The 12,799-nt window shown below is 41.8% G+C and overlaps 1 protein-coding gene across 1 annotated transcript in view; it reads left to right on the top strand.

Annotated features, from left to right (window-relative positions):
* PYDC1 (pyrin domain containing 1) overlaps positions 1-12,799 on the top strand; it is a 13,783-nt gene extending 984 nt beyond the window's left edge. The window contains exons 2-3 of the mRNA XM_087893857.1: positions 10,480-10,765; positions 12,638-12,799. Of these exons, the coding sequence (XP_087749983.1) occupies positions 10,480-10,759 (280 nt within the window). The 3' untranslated portion in view covers positions 10,760-10,765; positions 12,638-12,799. The remainder of the gene's footprint in view (positions 1-10,479; positions 10,766-12,637) is intronic.

The raw sequence follows: 12,799 nt of genomic DNA, 5'->3' as shown, positions 1-12,799 counted from the left end.
CGATTTGATCTATGCAGCATAATCCCTCAGGGAGGTGCTCTGCCCAAGCCCTCTTGGAATCAAGAGAAGCTACGCAAGGATGCTCTTGTTTCGCCATGTGAAGCCACTTCAGCTGGACTCTAACCCTTTATTAACAAGCATTTTTGGTGCGGCGGATGTGGGGGAGAGAGAGAAGTGCCACTCAATGCCTATTATGTTTCAGCGTCTAATATGCTTGCCCTGTCTCGTTATTTTGCATACTGCACAGTTGCACCATAAATGTAGAAGGGAGACCATTAATGACAGAATGGGACAATTCGCTATGGCCAACTTGCCACAGGCATCTCGTTGTGGCCATCTCACTGTAGCCAACTCATCACGGCCAAGTAGACAATTGTCAAATGAGTTTTGCCCTTTTACTATTTTTCTTGCAGTTGTTTAGTAGCACGGTTGTTGTTGTTGTTTTTAAACAAATTTTATTTCATAGTCAGCATACATAAACAAAAAATCAATCATATATATATATATATATATATATATATATATATATATATATATATATATATATATATATATATATTCTCAGGTTTTCGCGGGTGTTTGTATGTAGGTCTTTGGTTATTCGGTCTATGCACGCATAGAAGAACACAAGAACTCAGTCAGAAAAGAGGAACCAACTTCTTCCCTGGTCCAACACCTTAAAGCCACAGGCCATGATATTGACTTTAAAAAGACCAGAACTATCGCCAAAACTGAACACTTTAACAACAGAATAATCAGAGAAGCCATCGAGATAGAAAAACGCCCACACAGCATGAACAAACGAGACGATACCTCCTGTCTACCAGCCATTTGGAAACCCGCCCTTACTGATAAACGAATCCCTAACACGACGAATGACACCAGACCCACACTCACGAGAGCCACACAGGATGTCACCACCACACATCCACACAGAAAGCAGACTCAAACCCACACTGATAATGAGCCACGACCAAGGACCAGAAGCCAGACCGCAGCTGCATCATTAGCCATTTTAAACCCCTCCAATCCATACATGAAGCAGACTGACACCCACCATGAAGAGCTCGCACGGCCACAAACACGAAGCCAAACAACAACAACGCAGCTCACCAGCTCAAATCCCCCTGCAACTCAGACTAAACTGAGCACAACCAAGCCCCCACCCAAACAGAACACCCCCCATCCAATCAGAGCACAACCAACCCCTCATCCAATCAGAGCACAGCCAAGCCCCTAACCAATCAGAACACACCTCCACCCAATCAGAACACAGCCAAGTTCCCACCCAATCAGTTCACCCCTCCCCACTAGCAGTTAAAAGGAAGAGACAGCTGCGATCTCACATTGCTCCTGGAAGCACGAAGCCGAGAACACCAGCCTGAAGAAGACGAATGAGACTTCGTCGAAACGTCGCCAAGACACTTCCAATTTTACGTGGGAGAAGACCCGAATAAAAACATTTAACAAACCTTAATAAAAGACCCCACAAACTAATTATCTATAGATTTATCTAACACTTGTACTTTAACTCTCCTTGTTCAAAACAAAATATAACTTTTCTTGCTTAAAGGTAGTTAAACAAAACCAACTTGTTCCTCCACAGAATAACATTAATGTTAAATTTAACATCCAAAAGAAAGTTTCTTTTTTAATCCATTATTTGAAATAATTTTTAGATATAATCCATCCAATCATCATAAATAAAGATTTTTTCAAAACCAAACAAATCATATCCTTAATGAAAAATTAATCATGTCTTGAATACCAATATAATCACCTCCACAGAATAACATTAATGTATATAACCTTAAATTTAACATAATCCATCTAATCATAAGTAAAAAAATTTCAAAACCAGATCATATCCTTGATAAAAATTAATCATGTCTTGAATACCAATACAATTATAAAAATTCACATTTATATAACAGTTGAAACATCCAGTCATAAGTAAAAAAAAAATTTCAAAACCAAACAAATCATATCCTTAAAAAAATCTTGAATACCAATACAATCATTCACCATGTGATCCTGCCTAACAAAGAGGAATAAAATTCTTCCACTTCCATTTCCCCCTGGTTTTTTTCTGAGCCTTCTTCTTCCGCTTTATTCCAGCATCTTTTATTTCTACAAGCTTTTGTGTATTCAACTGTAATTTTATCTTCCAGTCCTGTGCAGCTTGCAAAGTAATTCCTTTTAAGAAACACGCCTCTTTAATTAGGATTAAAAGTCCATTTTTATAAAGAAATTGTAATGTTCCATTTCTAATCCTTCTTGATATCTTGAAAATCCAAGCTTCTCCCAGCACTTTTCCTCTCATCTGCATCAAAACCTCTGGATAGATCTCACTCTATATCTCCGGATTAACCTCCTTCAAGCCCATCAGTTTATTCATAATTTGGGAAACATCCTTTCCATGTTCCTCAGGTGTTTTTACTTGAATTACTTCTTCTTCCTCCTCTTTCAACATTGCAACTTTATTATCAATTTGAATAATAAACTTCTCAAAGATCTCATCCAGTCTTTCCATAAATGATTTTTGCCATGCTTCCAAAAAATCCATTGTCAGTGTTTGTACACTTGCTGAATACTGTGCTGAGAAACCTCCATTCTCTTCAAAAATCTTTGCCTCTGCCATCTTTTCTTATGCTGCAAACTTAAATTCCCACTTCATTCAGCAAAGCTTCAAAGTACTGACAGCTATAACGATCTTAACAAGCGCAAACAAGCTTTAACAATCACTTTCTTCTTAGACTTCCGTTCTCTATCAGCGCCATTTTGTATCTCTTTAAAACTTTCACTCGAATCTGAAAGGACTCATTATTCATCAGAGTTAAAGGAAAGAAAAATACTTGCGAGAAGCTCTCCTGTTTTGTTCTGCCTGCGTAAAAATCAATCCTTGAAATCACTTGTTTTGCAGGGATGGTCACGGCGCCTTGTTCCGTCAGAGATAGAATCCCGAGTCTGGAGCTGCTTTCCAGGCGTTTGGGGAGCCCTCATCCTCTGCACCTCCAGGATTAATCCTGGAGGTTTTGGGGGGCTCTACCCTATACACCTGAGCACTCACCTCCCCCTCTTTGCTCGAGGGGGAAGTTCCAGCCGCCAAAATGGCTGATTTAAGCTGTTTTGGCGGTTTTACAGATCCCGGAGTTAGGAGCTCACAAAGGAGCTGCAGCAGCACTGGCGGTGCCAGTGGAAGTCGAGTAGCACGGTTGTTAAGTGAGTCTTGATCCCCCCACTGACTTTGCTTGACAAATGATCGCAAAAAGTGATCACATGACCCCTGGATGCTACAACCTTCATAAATACGAGTCAGTTGCCAAACGTTTGAATTTTGCTCATGTGACCATGGAGATACTGTAATGGTCATAAGTGTAAAAAATTGTCATAAGTCATTTTTTTTCAGTACTGTTGTAAGTTCAAATGGTCACTAAGCAAATGGTTATAAACCAAGGGCCACTTGTAGACATTGGGGAGTGGTTCTATCATAGAATCATAGGATTGAAAAGAGCCTCAGAGGTCTTCTAGTCCAGCCCCCTGCCAAAGGCCTTATACCATCCCAGACAAATGGTTGTCCAATCTGTTCTTGAAAACTCCCAGTGTTAGAGCATCCACAAATTCTGGAGGCAAGTCATTCCCCTAATTAATTAATTGATTGATTGATTCATCATTCTCACTGTCAAGAAATTCCTCCTTGTTTCCAGATTGGATCTCCGTCTGATAAATTTCTGCCCATTACTTCTTGTCCTGCTCTCAGCTGCTAGGGAGAATAATAGCAATAGCACTTAGACTTATATACCGCTTCATAGTGCTTCACAGCCCTCTCTAAATGGCTTACACAATCAGCATTTTGCCCCCAGCAATCTGGGTCCTCATTTTACCAACCTCAGAAGGATGGAAGGCTGAGTCAATCTTGAGCTGGTCAGGATCTACCGTGTTCCCTGCGCCAGCCCTTCAAATATAATGCAATCCTAAATTGTATTAACAGAAGGATACAATCAAGATCAAGTAAGATGCCAATTCCACTTTATAAAGCCTTAGTAAGACCACACCTAGAATGCTGCATCCAGTTTTGGTCACCAGAGTATAAAAAAGATGTTGAGACTCTAGGGCAGAGAAGAGCAACTAAGATGATTAGGGGACTGGAGGCTAAAACATATGAAGAACGGTTGCAGGAACTGGGCATGGCTAGTCTAGTGAAAAGAAGGATCAGTGAAGACATGATAGCAGTGTTCCAATATTTCAGGGGCTGTCACAGAGAGGAGGGGTCAAGCTATTTTCCAAAGCACCCAAAGGCCAAACAAGGAATAATGGATGGAAACTGATCTATTCTATTCTATTCTATTCTATTCTATTCTAGTCTAGTCTAGTCTAGTCTAGTCTAGTCTAGTCTAGTCTATTGGAAGACTGCTATCATGTCTCCTCTAAGCTTTCTCTTCATTAAGCTATATGTATCTAGCTCCCTTAGTCGTTCGTGTTACAATTTAGCCTCAAGACCCCTTATCATTTGTGTTGCTCTTCTCTGCACATTTTCTATGGCTTCAGCATCTTTCTAGTTCTAATCACTCAGTTTTTGTGCAATCCACTATGACATGATAACAGTTTCAAAACCTCTCAAGGGCCTACCGTATTTCCATGTTGAGGGCTAATACATTAACTGCTGGAAATGTCACTTCCTAAACTTAGATTTAAATCCACGTTGACCAACCATGATGGTTGAGACTTCCAGGTGTTTTTGTAAGGTAACAGCAATAATAATAATAATAATAATAATAATAATAATAATAATAATAATAATAATAATAATAATCAGCAGTAGCAGCAACAGCATCTGGATTAGTAGCAGCAGCATCAGGATCAGGATCAGGATCAATATCAATATCAGCATCATCAGGATCAGCATCAGCATCAGGATCAACATCTGCATCTGCATCAGCATCATCAGGATCAGGATCAGGATCAGCATCAGGATCGCACATCTTAATAAGGTACTTCGTCGATATCTAGGATGCTGGCAGCATATATATACATAACATTTTGTCCACACAAAATACTAAATTCTAAACCATGGGTTATAAACTATGGCTGTCTTCATACCAAGCCACAATGAAATAAAGCATTTTACAACTTGGCATGATGGATGAGCTGGCCTTATCCACTTTGATTTCTCATTCTGATATCATGAATGATATCATCATTCCCCAATGATGCCCTTGCTGTGATGTTCCGTTGATCTGGATGGGGAGAAACAAGCTCAGACTCAACCCCTCCAAGACCGAGTGGCTGTGGCTTCCGGCGTCCCGGTATAGTCAGCTGGTACCATCACTGACAATTGGGGATGAGATCTTGCTCCCCACAGAGAGGGCCCGCAACTTGGGTGTCCTCCTGGATTCATGGCTATCTTTAGAAGATCATTTGACGGCCATGGCCAGGGGTGCCTTTTATCAGGTTTGCCTGATCTGCCAATTGCGTCCCTTTCTGGATCGGGACACCTTGCACACGGTCACTCATGCCCTAGTCACTTCCCGTATGGACTACTGTAATGCTCTCTACATGGGGCTCCCCTTGAAAAGCACCCAGAGGCTCCAACTGGTCCAGAATGTAGCCACATGGGTGATTATGGGCACAGCTCGTTGCGCCCAAGTAACACCTCTCCTACACGAGCTGCACTGGCTTCCGGTGGTCTTCCGGGTGCGAATCAAGGTGTTAGTTATCACCTTTAAAGCACTCCATGGCTTAGGACCTGGGTACCTACGAGACCATCTTTTGCCACCAATAGCCTCCCACCGACCAGTTCGTTCTCACAGGGAGGGACTACTCAGGGTACCGTCAGTCAAATTATGCCAACTGGCGACTCCCAGGGGGAGGGCCTTCTCTGTGAGGGCTCCAACCCTTTGGAATGAACTGTCCCCTGAAATACGAAATATCCCTGATCTCCGTGCTTTCCGCCATGCCCTCAAAACCCTGATGTTCCAACAGGCAGGGCTAAACATATGAACATGTGAATGTTTTTAAAATGTCATCTAATTTTAGGTTCTATTTAATTGGGCCAAACTATGTTATAATAATAATTTTAATTAGCAATTTTATGATGTTTGTGTATCTATATTTTTCTTGACTGTACACCGCCTTGAATCCTACGGGAGAAAGGCGGTATAGAAATATAATAAATAAATAAATAAATAAATAAATAAATAAATAAATAAATAAATAAATAAATAAATTCTCCAATTTTGTGAGAAAGTTTTGCTGTTCCCTTTAAGGATCCTACAGCACCATCTAGTGGCTAATTGACAATGCAAAAAAGAACCCATGTTTCCTGAGGACTGGAAGGGACCTAGGAGGTCTTCTAGTCCAACCCCCTGCTCAAAGCAGGAGCATTGAAAATATGTTTATTTAACCCATGATTGTAAAGTAACATTGGGCAACAGGCACAATGGACCGTTCCTCATCTCCATTTTTTTTAAATTTAAAAATGCAGCCAACCATCAATAGAATGGAATGGATTAGAATGGAATGAATTACCTAATAAAAAGTAAGATAATGAAATGTTTCCTTATCTAGAGTTAAAACACTATGCCTCCTTATTTATAGTAAACTATATGTCTTTATATCTTGGTTAAACAGATATCCCCTTAAATGAACATTTTATTTTATTTTTATTTACTTGGACACTGGGCCCTATCTACGGTAACAAAATGAATTTCAGTGTAGAGTAAGGTTTTACACATAAACTCAAAAAATTAGAATATCATGCAAAAGTTCATTTATTTCAGCAATGCAACTTAAAAGGTGAAACTAATATATGAGATAGACTCATTACATGCAAAGCGAGATAGTTCAAGCCTTGATTTGTCATAATTTTGATGATTATGGCTTACAGCTCATGAAAACCCCAAATTCACAGTCTCAGAAAATTAGAATATTACATGAAATCAATAAAACAAGGATTGTACATAGAACAATATCGGACTTTTGAAAAGTATAAGCATGCATATGCACTCAGTACTTGGTTTGGGCCCCTTTTGCATCAATTACTGCCTCAATGCGGCGTGGTATGGATGCTATCAGCCTGTGGCACTGCTGAGGTGTTATGGAAGACCAGGATGCTTCAATAGCGGCCTTCAGCTCTTCTGCATTGTTCGGTCTCATGTCTTTCATCTTTCTCTTGGCAATGCCCCATAGATTCTCTATGGGGTTCAGGTCAGGCATGTTTGCTGGCCAATCAAGCACAGTGATCCCATGGTCATTGAACCAGGTTTTGGTACTTTTGGCAGTGTGGGCAGGTGCCAAGTTCTGCTGGAAAATGAAGTCAGCATCCCCATAAAGCTCATCTGCGGAAGGAAGCATGAAGTGCTCCAAAATCTCCTGGTAGACGGCTGCGTTGACCCTGGACTTAATGAAGCACAGTGGACCAACACCAGCAGATGACATGGCTCCCCAAATCAACACAGACTGTGGAAACTTCACATTGGACTTCAAGCATCTTGCAGTGTGTGCCTCTCCATTCTTCCTCCAGACTCTGGGTCTTGGTTTCCAAATGAGATGCAAAAGTTGCTCTCATCAGAAAATAAGACTTTGGACCACTGAGCAACAGACCAGTTCTTGTTTTCTTTAGCCCAGGTAAGACACTTCTGACGTTGTTTGTTGTTCAGGAGCGGCTTGACAAGAGGAATACTATATTTGAAGCCCATGTCCAGGATCCATCTGTGTGTGGTGGCTCTTGATGCACTGACTCCAGCCTCAGTCCACTCCTTGTGAAAGTCCCCAACACTTTTGAATGGCCTTTTCCTGACAATCCTCTCTAGGGCGTGGTCATCCCTGCTGCTTGTGCACCTTTTTCTTCTACGCTTTTCCCTTCCACATAACTTTCTATTAATGTGCTTTGATACAGCACTTTGGGAACATCCAACTTCTTTTGCAATTACCTTTCGAGGCTTTCCCTCCTTATGGAGGGTGTCAATGATGATTTTCTGCACAACTGTCAGGTCATCAGTCTTTCCCATGATTGTGATTCCTACTGAACCAGACTGAGAGGCCATTTAAAGGCTCAGGAACCCTTTGCAGGTGTTATGGCTTAATTAGCTGATTAGAGTGGGACACTTTGAGCCTAGAATATTGAACCTTTTCACAATATTCTAATTTTCTGAAATTGTGAATTTGGGGTTTTCATGAGCTGTAAGCCATAATCATCAAAATTATGACAAATCAAGGCTTGAACTATCTCGCTTTGCATATAATGAGTCTATCTCATATATTAGTTTCACCTTTTAAGTTGCATTACTGAAATAAATGAACTTTTGAATGATATTCTAATTTTTGAGTTTCACCTGTATGTCTTCTTTTATATAGGTTTTGCTATATGAGGTGCTATATGAGCAGGAACCAAGATTTTTCCTAACTGCTTTACTGCTGTCCTTAGTGCTCTATGAACTTTTTTTTTGGTTGCTTGCAGATGTTTCATTACCAAATTAGGTAACATCTTCGTTGCTAGTGGGTGTGAAGTTTCTTGTTGATATACAGTAGCTTGCCCTGCCTGTGTTGGCAGGGCTGAGGTGTCCTTCTTGGTAACTGCTAACTTAGGGTATTGCTTACTGCTTGAAAACTTATATTTTATCCCTCCATGAAAATGAGTCACAGCTAATAAAACTGATTGTTTTTAAAGGCATTAATTGTACCAAGAAAATAATTGTTTGCATGAATTTTTTTTCTTCCAGTTTTTTAAATTTTGTAATGAATTGCTCAAAGTACAGATAGTCCTCGGCTTACGACCACAACTGAGCCCAACATTTCCATTGCTAATTGAGACATTTGTTAAGTGAAGTTTGTCCCATTTTAGAACCTTTCTTGCCACAGCTGTTAAGTGAATCATTGCAGTTAAGTTAATAACACGATTGTTAAGTGAATCTGGCTTCCCTATTGACTCTGTTTGTCAGAAGGTCGCAAAAGGGGACCACATGACCCCAGGAGAATGCAACGTCATAAATATGAGTCAGGTGTCAAGCATCTGAATTTTGATTATGTGCCTATGGGGATGCTGCAATGTTTGTGCAGAGTTCCAGATTTTATTACTAAAATCCGATAAAAACAATTTAAAATGGAATTGGATAAAATACAATTTAAAATGAAATTGGAATAAAATACCAATTTCAATAAAATTTCAATAAAATGATAGCTTTCATTAGCCCATAGGCCATATCAAAGCACAAGGTGCAAACACATATCACCAATAAAATCTTATACAAACAATTTAAAATAAGAGTAGGGTAAAATACAGTGGGGAACTACCTGTACCTTGGAGTTCCAAGCTAGTGCTTTGAAGTTGTTTAAAGAGACATTAAATCTACTTTATCCAGTCAGGTATCCTACAGATGTAGGAAACTACACCTCTTTGGCCAGGGAGAGGTGGCCAATAGAGAGAGGTTAATAGAGAGAGGCCCAATTTGCATGTCTCCGTTGTTAGCCTCACACATCCGAAGATGCCACACCACGCCAAACGAGGTGCTGCTAATATCAATCAACTCGCATTCTCCTATCCTGAAAAATTCAAGGGTCGCCAAAATTGCACGTTTTGGGGGGGTGTGTTAATATGACTGAGTGGGCGTGGCCAACTATGTATATTTTCTTACTTCTTCATAGGATTTATGTGTGTGTTTCCTCTAGCCAGGTTTTTCCTGGCTAGAGGAAAAACACACATACCAAATATATTTTTACTGATAAAGAAATAAGGGGAGACTGGTATAGATCTATTTCAAGCTTCTTAGCTCTCATCAGCCAGCTTTACCCTTACTTGGATTCAAACCTGGGCTGCCTGGATGTTAGGCAGTTGTATTAACCACTGAGCCACAAATTCTCCTCCCTTCACCAGCCTGAGCCAGGGGAAAGATTAAGTGTTTTACCATTTTTTAATGGTTCAGTTTAATGGTTTCGGCTGAAGAGGTTGTAAAAAAATGCTTTTAAAGCCTTTGACAATCCCAGCTGACTTGTCTGATCGGCAGAGGCTTTCTTTTTTTAAAAAAAGCCTCTGATGATCCCAGCTGAGCCGCGCAATCATCAGAAGCTTTTTTTTTTTACTTTTAAAAGCATTTTTTGGCCAAAGAGGTTATAGAAAAAATGCTTTTAAAAATAATTTAAAAAAGCCTCTGATGATTGCATGGCTCAGCTGGGCAATGGGGGGGGGCAGGGATTTTTGCTACTGGTTTTCCAAACCACCCGCATCCATCACTACCGGATTGGGTGATCCAGTCCAAACCAGGAGCATTTCACCCCTAATCTGAATCCTTAACTCCGCAAGGCCCTCCCAAAACCCCCTCGGTCCCCACAAGCAACAGACAAAGGAGAAACCGAAAGTAACGCTTGATGCCCTTTGGTCAAGTCCTCCCATTTCCCAAAATTTTGCACTTTGCACCTTGTCCACACATGCGCACATCCCACTTTCCTTTTATTCCGAAATTCAGCTGCCCGGTTTTGTTGCAGATTTGCGAGGTCCAAGAATGTCCGTTGGTCCATCAGAAATGTCCTGAAAGACTTGAGGGACGACGAGCTCCGAAAATTCAAGGCGAATCTCCACGAGTACCAAGTCAAGCCGGGCTATTTCAATATCCCCCGAGGGCAGCTGCAGAAGACGGATGCGCTGGATCTGAGTGACCTCCTGGTCAATTACTACGACGAGGACTATGCCGTGGAGGTGGCCGCCGCAGTCTTGATGGCCAGCAACTGCAATCCTCAAGCTCAGAGGCTTCTCTGGCCCGCCTAGAAAAAAGTAGCTAGCACATGGGATGGGGAGTTTCAGCCACGAAAGGGAGATGGGATAGCAATAGCAATGGCACTTAGACTTAGTATATACCGCTTCACCATACTTTACAACCCTCTCTAAGCGGTTTACAGAGTCGGCATATTGTCTCCAACAATCTGGGTTCTCATTTTACCCACCTGGGAAGGATGGAAGGCTGAGTCAACCTTGAGCCTGGTGAGATTTGAACTGCCAATTTGCAGTCAGCAGAAGTAGCCTGCAATACTGCATTCTAACCATTGTGCCATCATGGCTCCACAGATGGGGCTCTTAGGGGTGGCAGGCAAGTGTACACGCACACATCCACCCTTGCCCAAGCAGTGGGCGAGCACGTGTGCTGGTGCTCCATTTGTGCAAGCAACATGCATTGTGCTCCATTTACACAAGTGGTGGGCTCACACGCTCCATTGGCATGAGCGACATACATGTTTGCCATTGCAGGCTTGCCTGCCACTCGTGTGGAACTATCCCCCCCCCCATGGGCCACAAAGCCGGAAGGTTTGGGGAACTCTGCTTTAATTGGTTCAAAATGCAGTGGCCTGTATGGTTTTTTGTAGATCCAGGTGTGCCCATGTCACCACTCCTACTAGAGTTGCACTGGCTGCCAATCTGCTTCCAGGTACAATTCGAGGTGCTGGTTGTCACCTTTAAAGAGCCGTGGTGGCTCAGTTATTAGAAGGCAGTACTGCAGGGCTAACTCACTGCTCACTGCAGGAGTTCGGTTCTAACCAGCTCAGGGTTGGCTCAGCCTTCCACCCTTCCGAGGTCGGTAAAATGAGGAACTTGGATTGTTGGGGGAAATACGCTGATTCTGTAAACTCTTTAGAGAGGGCTGGAAAGCACTGTGAAGCGTTATATAAGTCTAAGTGCTATTGCTAGGGCTAACTCTGCCCACTCTCAGGAGTTCGATCCTGACTGGCTCAAGGTTGATTCAGCCTTCCATCCTTCCGAGGCTGGTAAAATGAGGACCCAATAGGATGACTCTGTAAACTGCTTAGAGAGGACTGTAAAGTGGTATATAAGTGCTATTGCTATTGCTAAAACCCTACAAGACTTAAGGCCAGGTTACCTGAAGGACCGTCTCTTCCCAGTTACATTTACTTGGCCAACCAGGCAAGGGAGGCAGGGAATGTTGCAGGTCCGTCTCCTAAGAAGATACATCTGGTAGGACCCAGAAGAAGGGCCTTCTCCATGGTGGCTCCTTCCCTTTGGAACATCATCCCTGCGGAGATTATATTGGCCCCCACTTTGACACTGTTTTCACAAAGCCCTGAAGACCTGGTTTGGCCAACAGGCCTGGGGAAACCAGAATGGGATGAAGGCCATCAGGTGGCTTGTTTGACTGATTGTGGTCGCCAGCAGGGTGGAATCTTATTGTTCTTGCTTCTTTGTAGACAAGTAGTCCTCAAAGTACGACCACAATTGAGGCCAAAATTTTTGCTGCTAAATGAAACATTTGCTAAGTGAATTTTGCCCCATTTTACGACCTTTCTTGCCACCGTTGTTAAGTGAATCACTTCAGCTGATAAGTGAGTCACACGGTTGTTAAGTGAATCTGGCTTCCTCGTTGACTTTGCTTGTGTTAAGGGCACAAAAGGGGATCCCATGACCCCAGGATACGTCAACCATCGTAAATATGATCCACTTGTCGAGTATCTGAATTTTGATCTTGTGATCATGGGGATACGGCAACAGTTCTAAATGTGAAAAACGGTCAGGAGTCACTTTTTTCAGTGCCATTGTAATTTCAAATAGTCACTGCCTTGACTTTTGTAAATTGAGGACTACCTACTGAATCCGTTGTTCTGCTGGACGTAAAATATTTGTGCTTTTTTCCTTTAGGACCCAAGAATGAAGTATAAATCATCCAGAGTCCTGGGGTGGCTGTAATAGATATACTAAACATGATTTAAAGAAGTTCTACTCAACATCAGCCTTCTTCCATCAATTAGAGCCTTTGACTTCGACTACTGGTACATAACTGTTTCCAAGACCTTCATTCAT

This window comes from Pantherophis guttatus, chromosome 4 (genome assembly GCF_059756535.1).
Source record: "Pantherophis guttatus breed Tessera chromosome 4, ASM5975653v1, whole genome shotgun sequence".
NCBI lineage: Eukaryota > Metazoa > Chordata > Lepidosauria > Squamata > Colubridae > Pantherophis > Pantherophis guttatus.
This window is presented reverse-complemented; position numbering and strand designations above follow the sequence as displayed.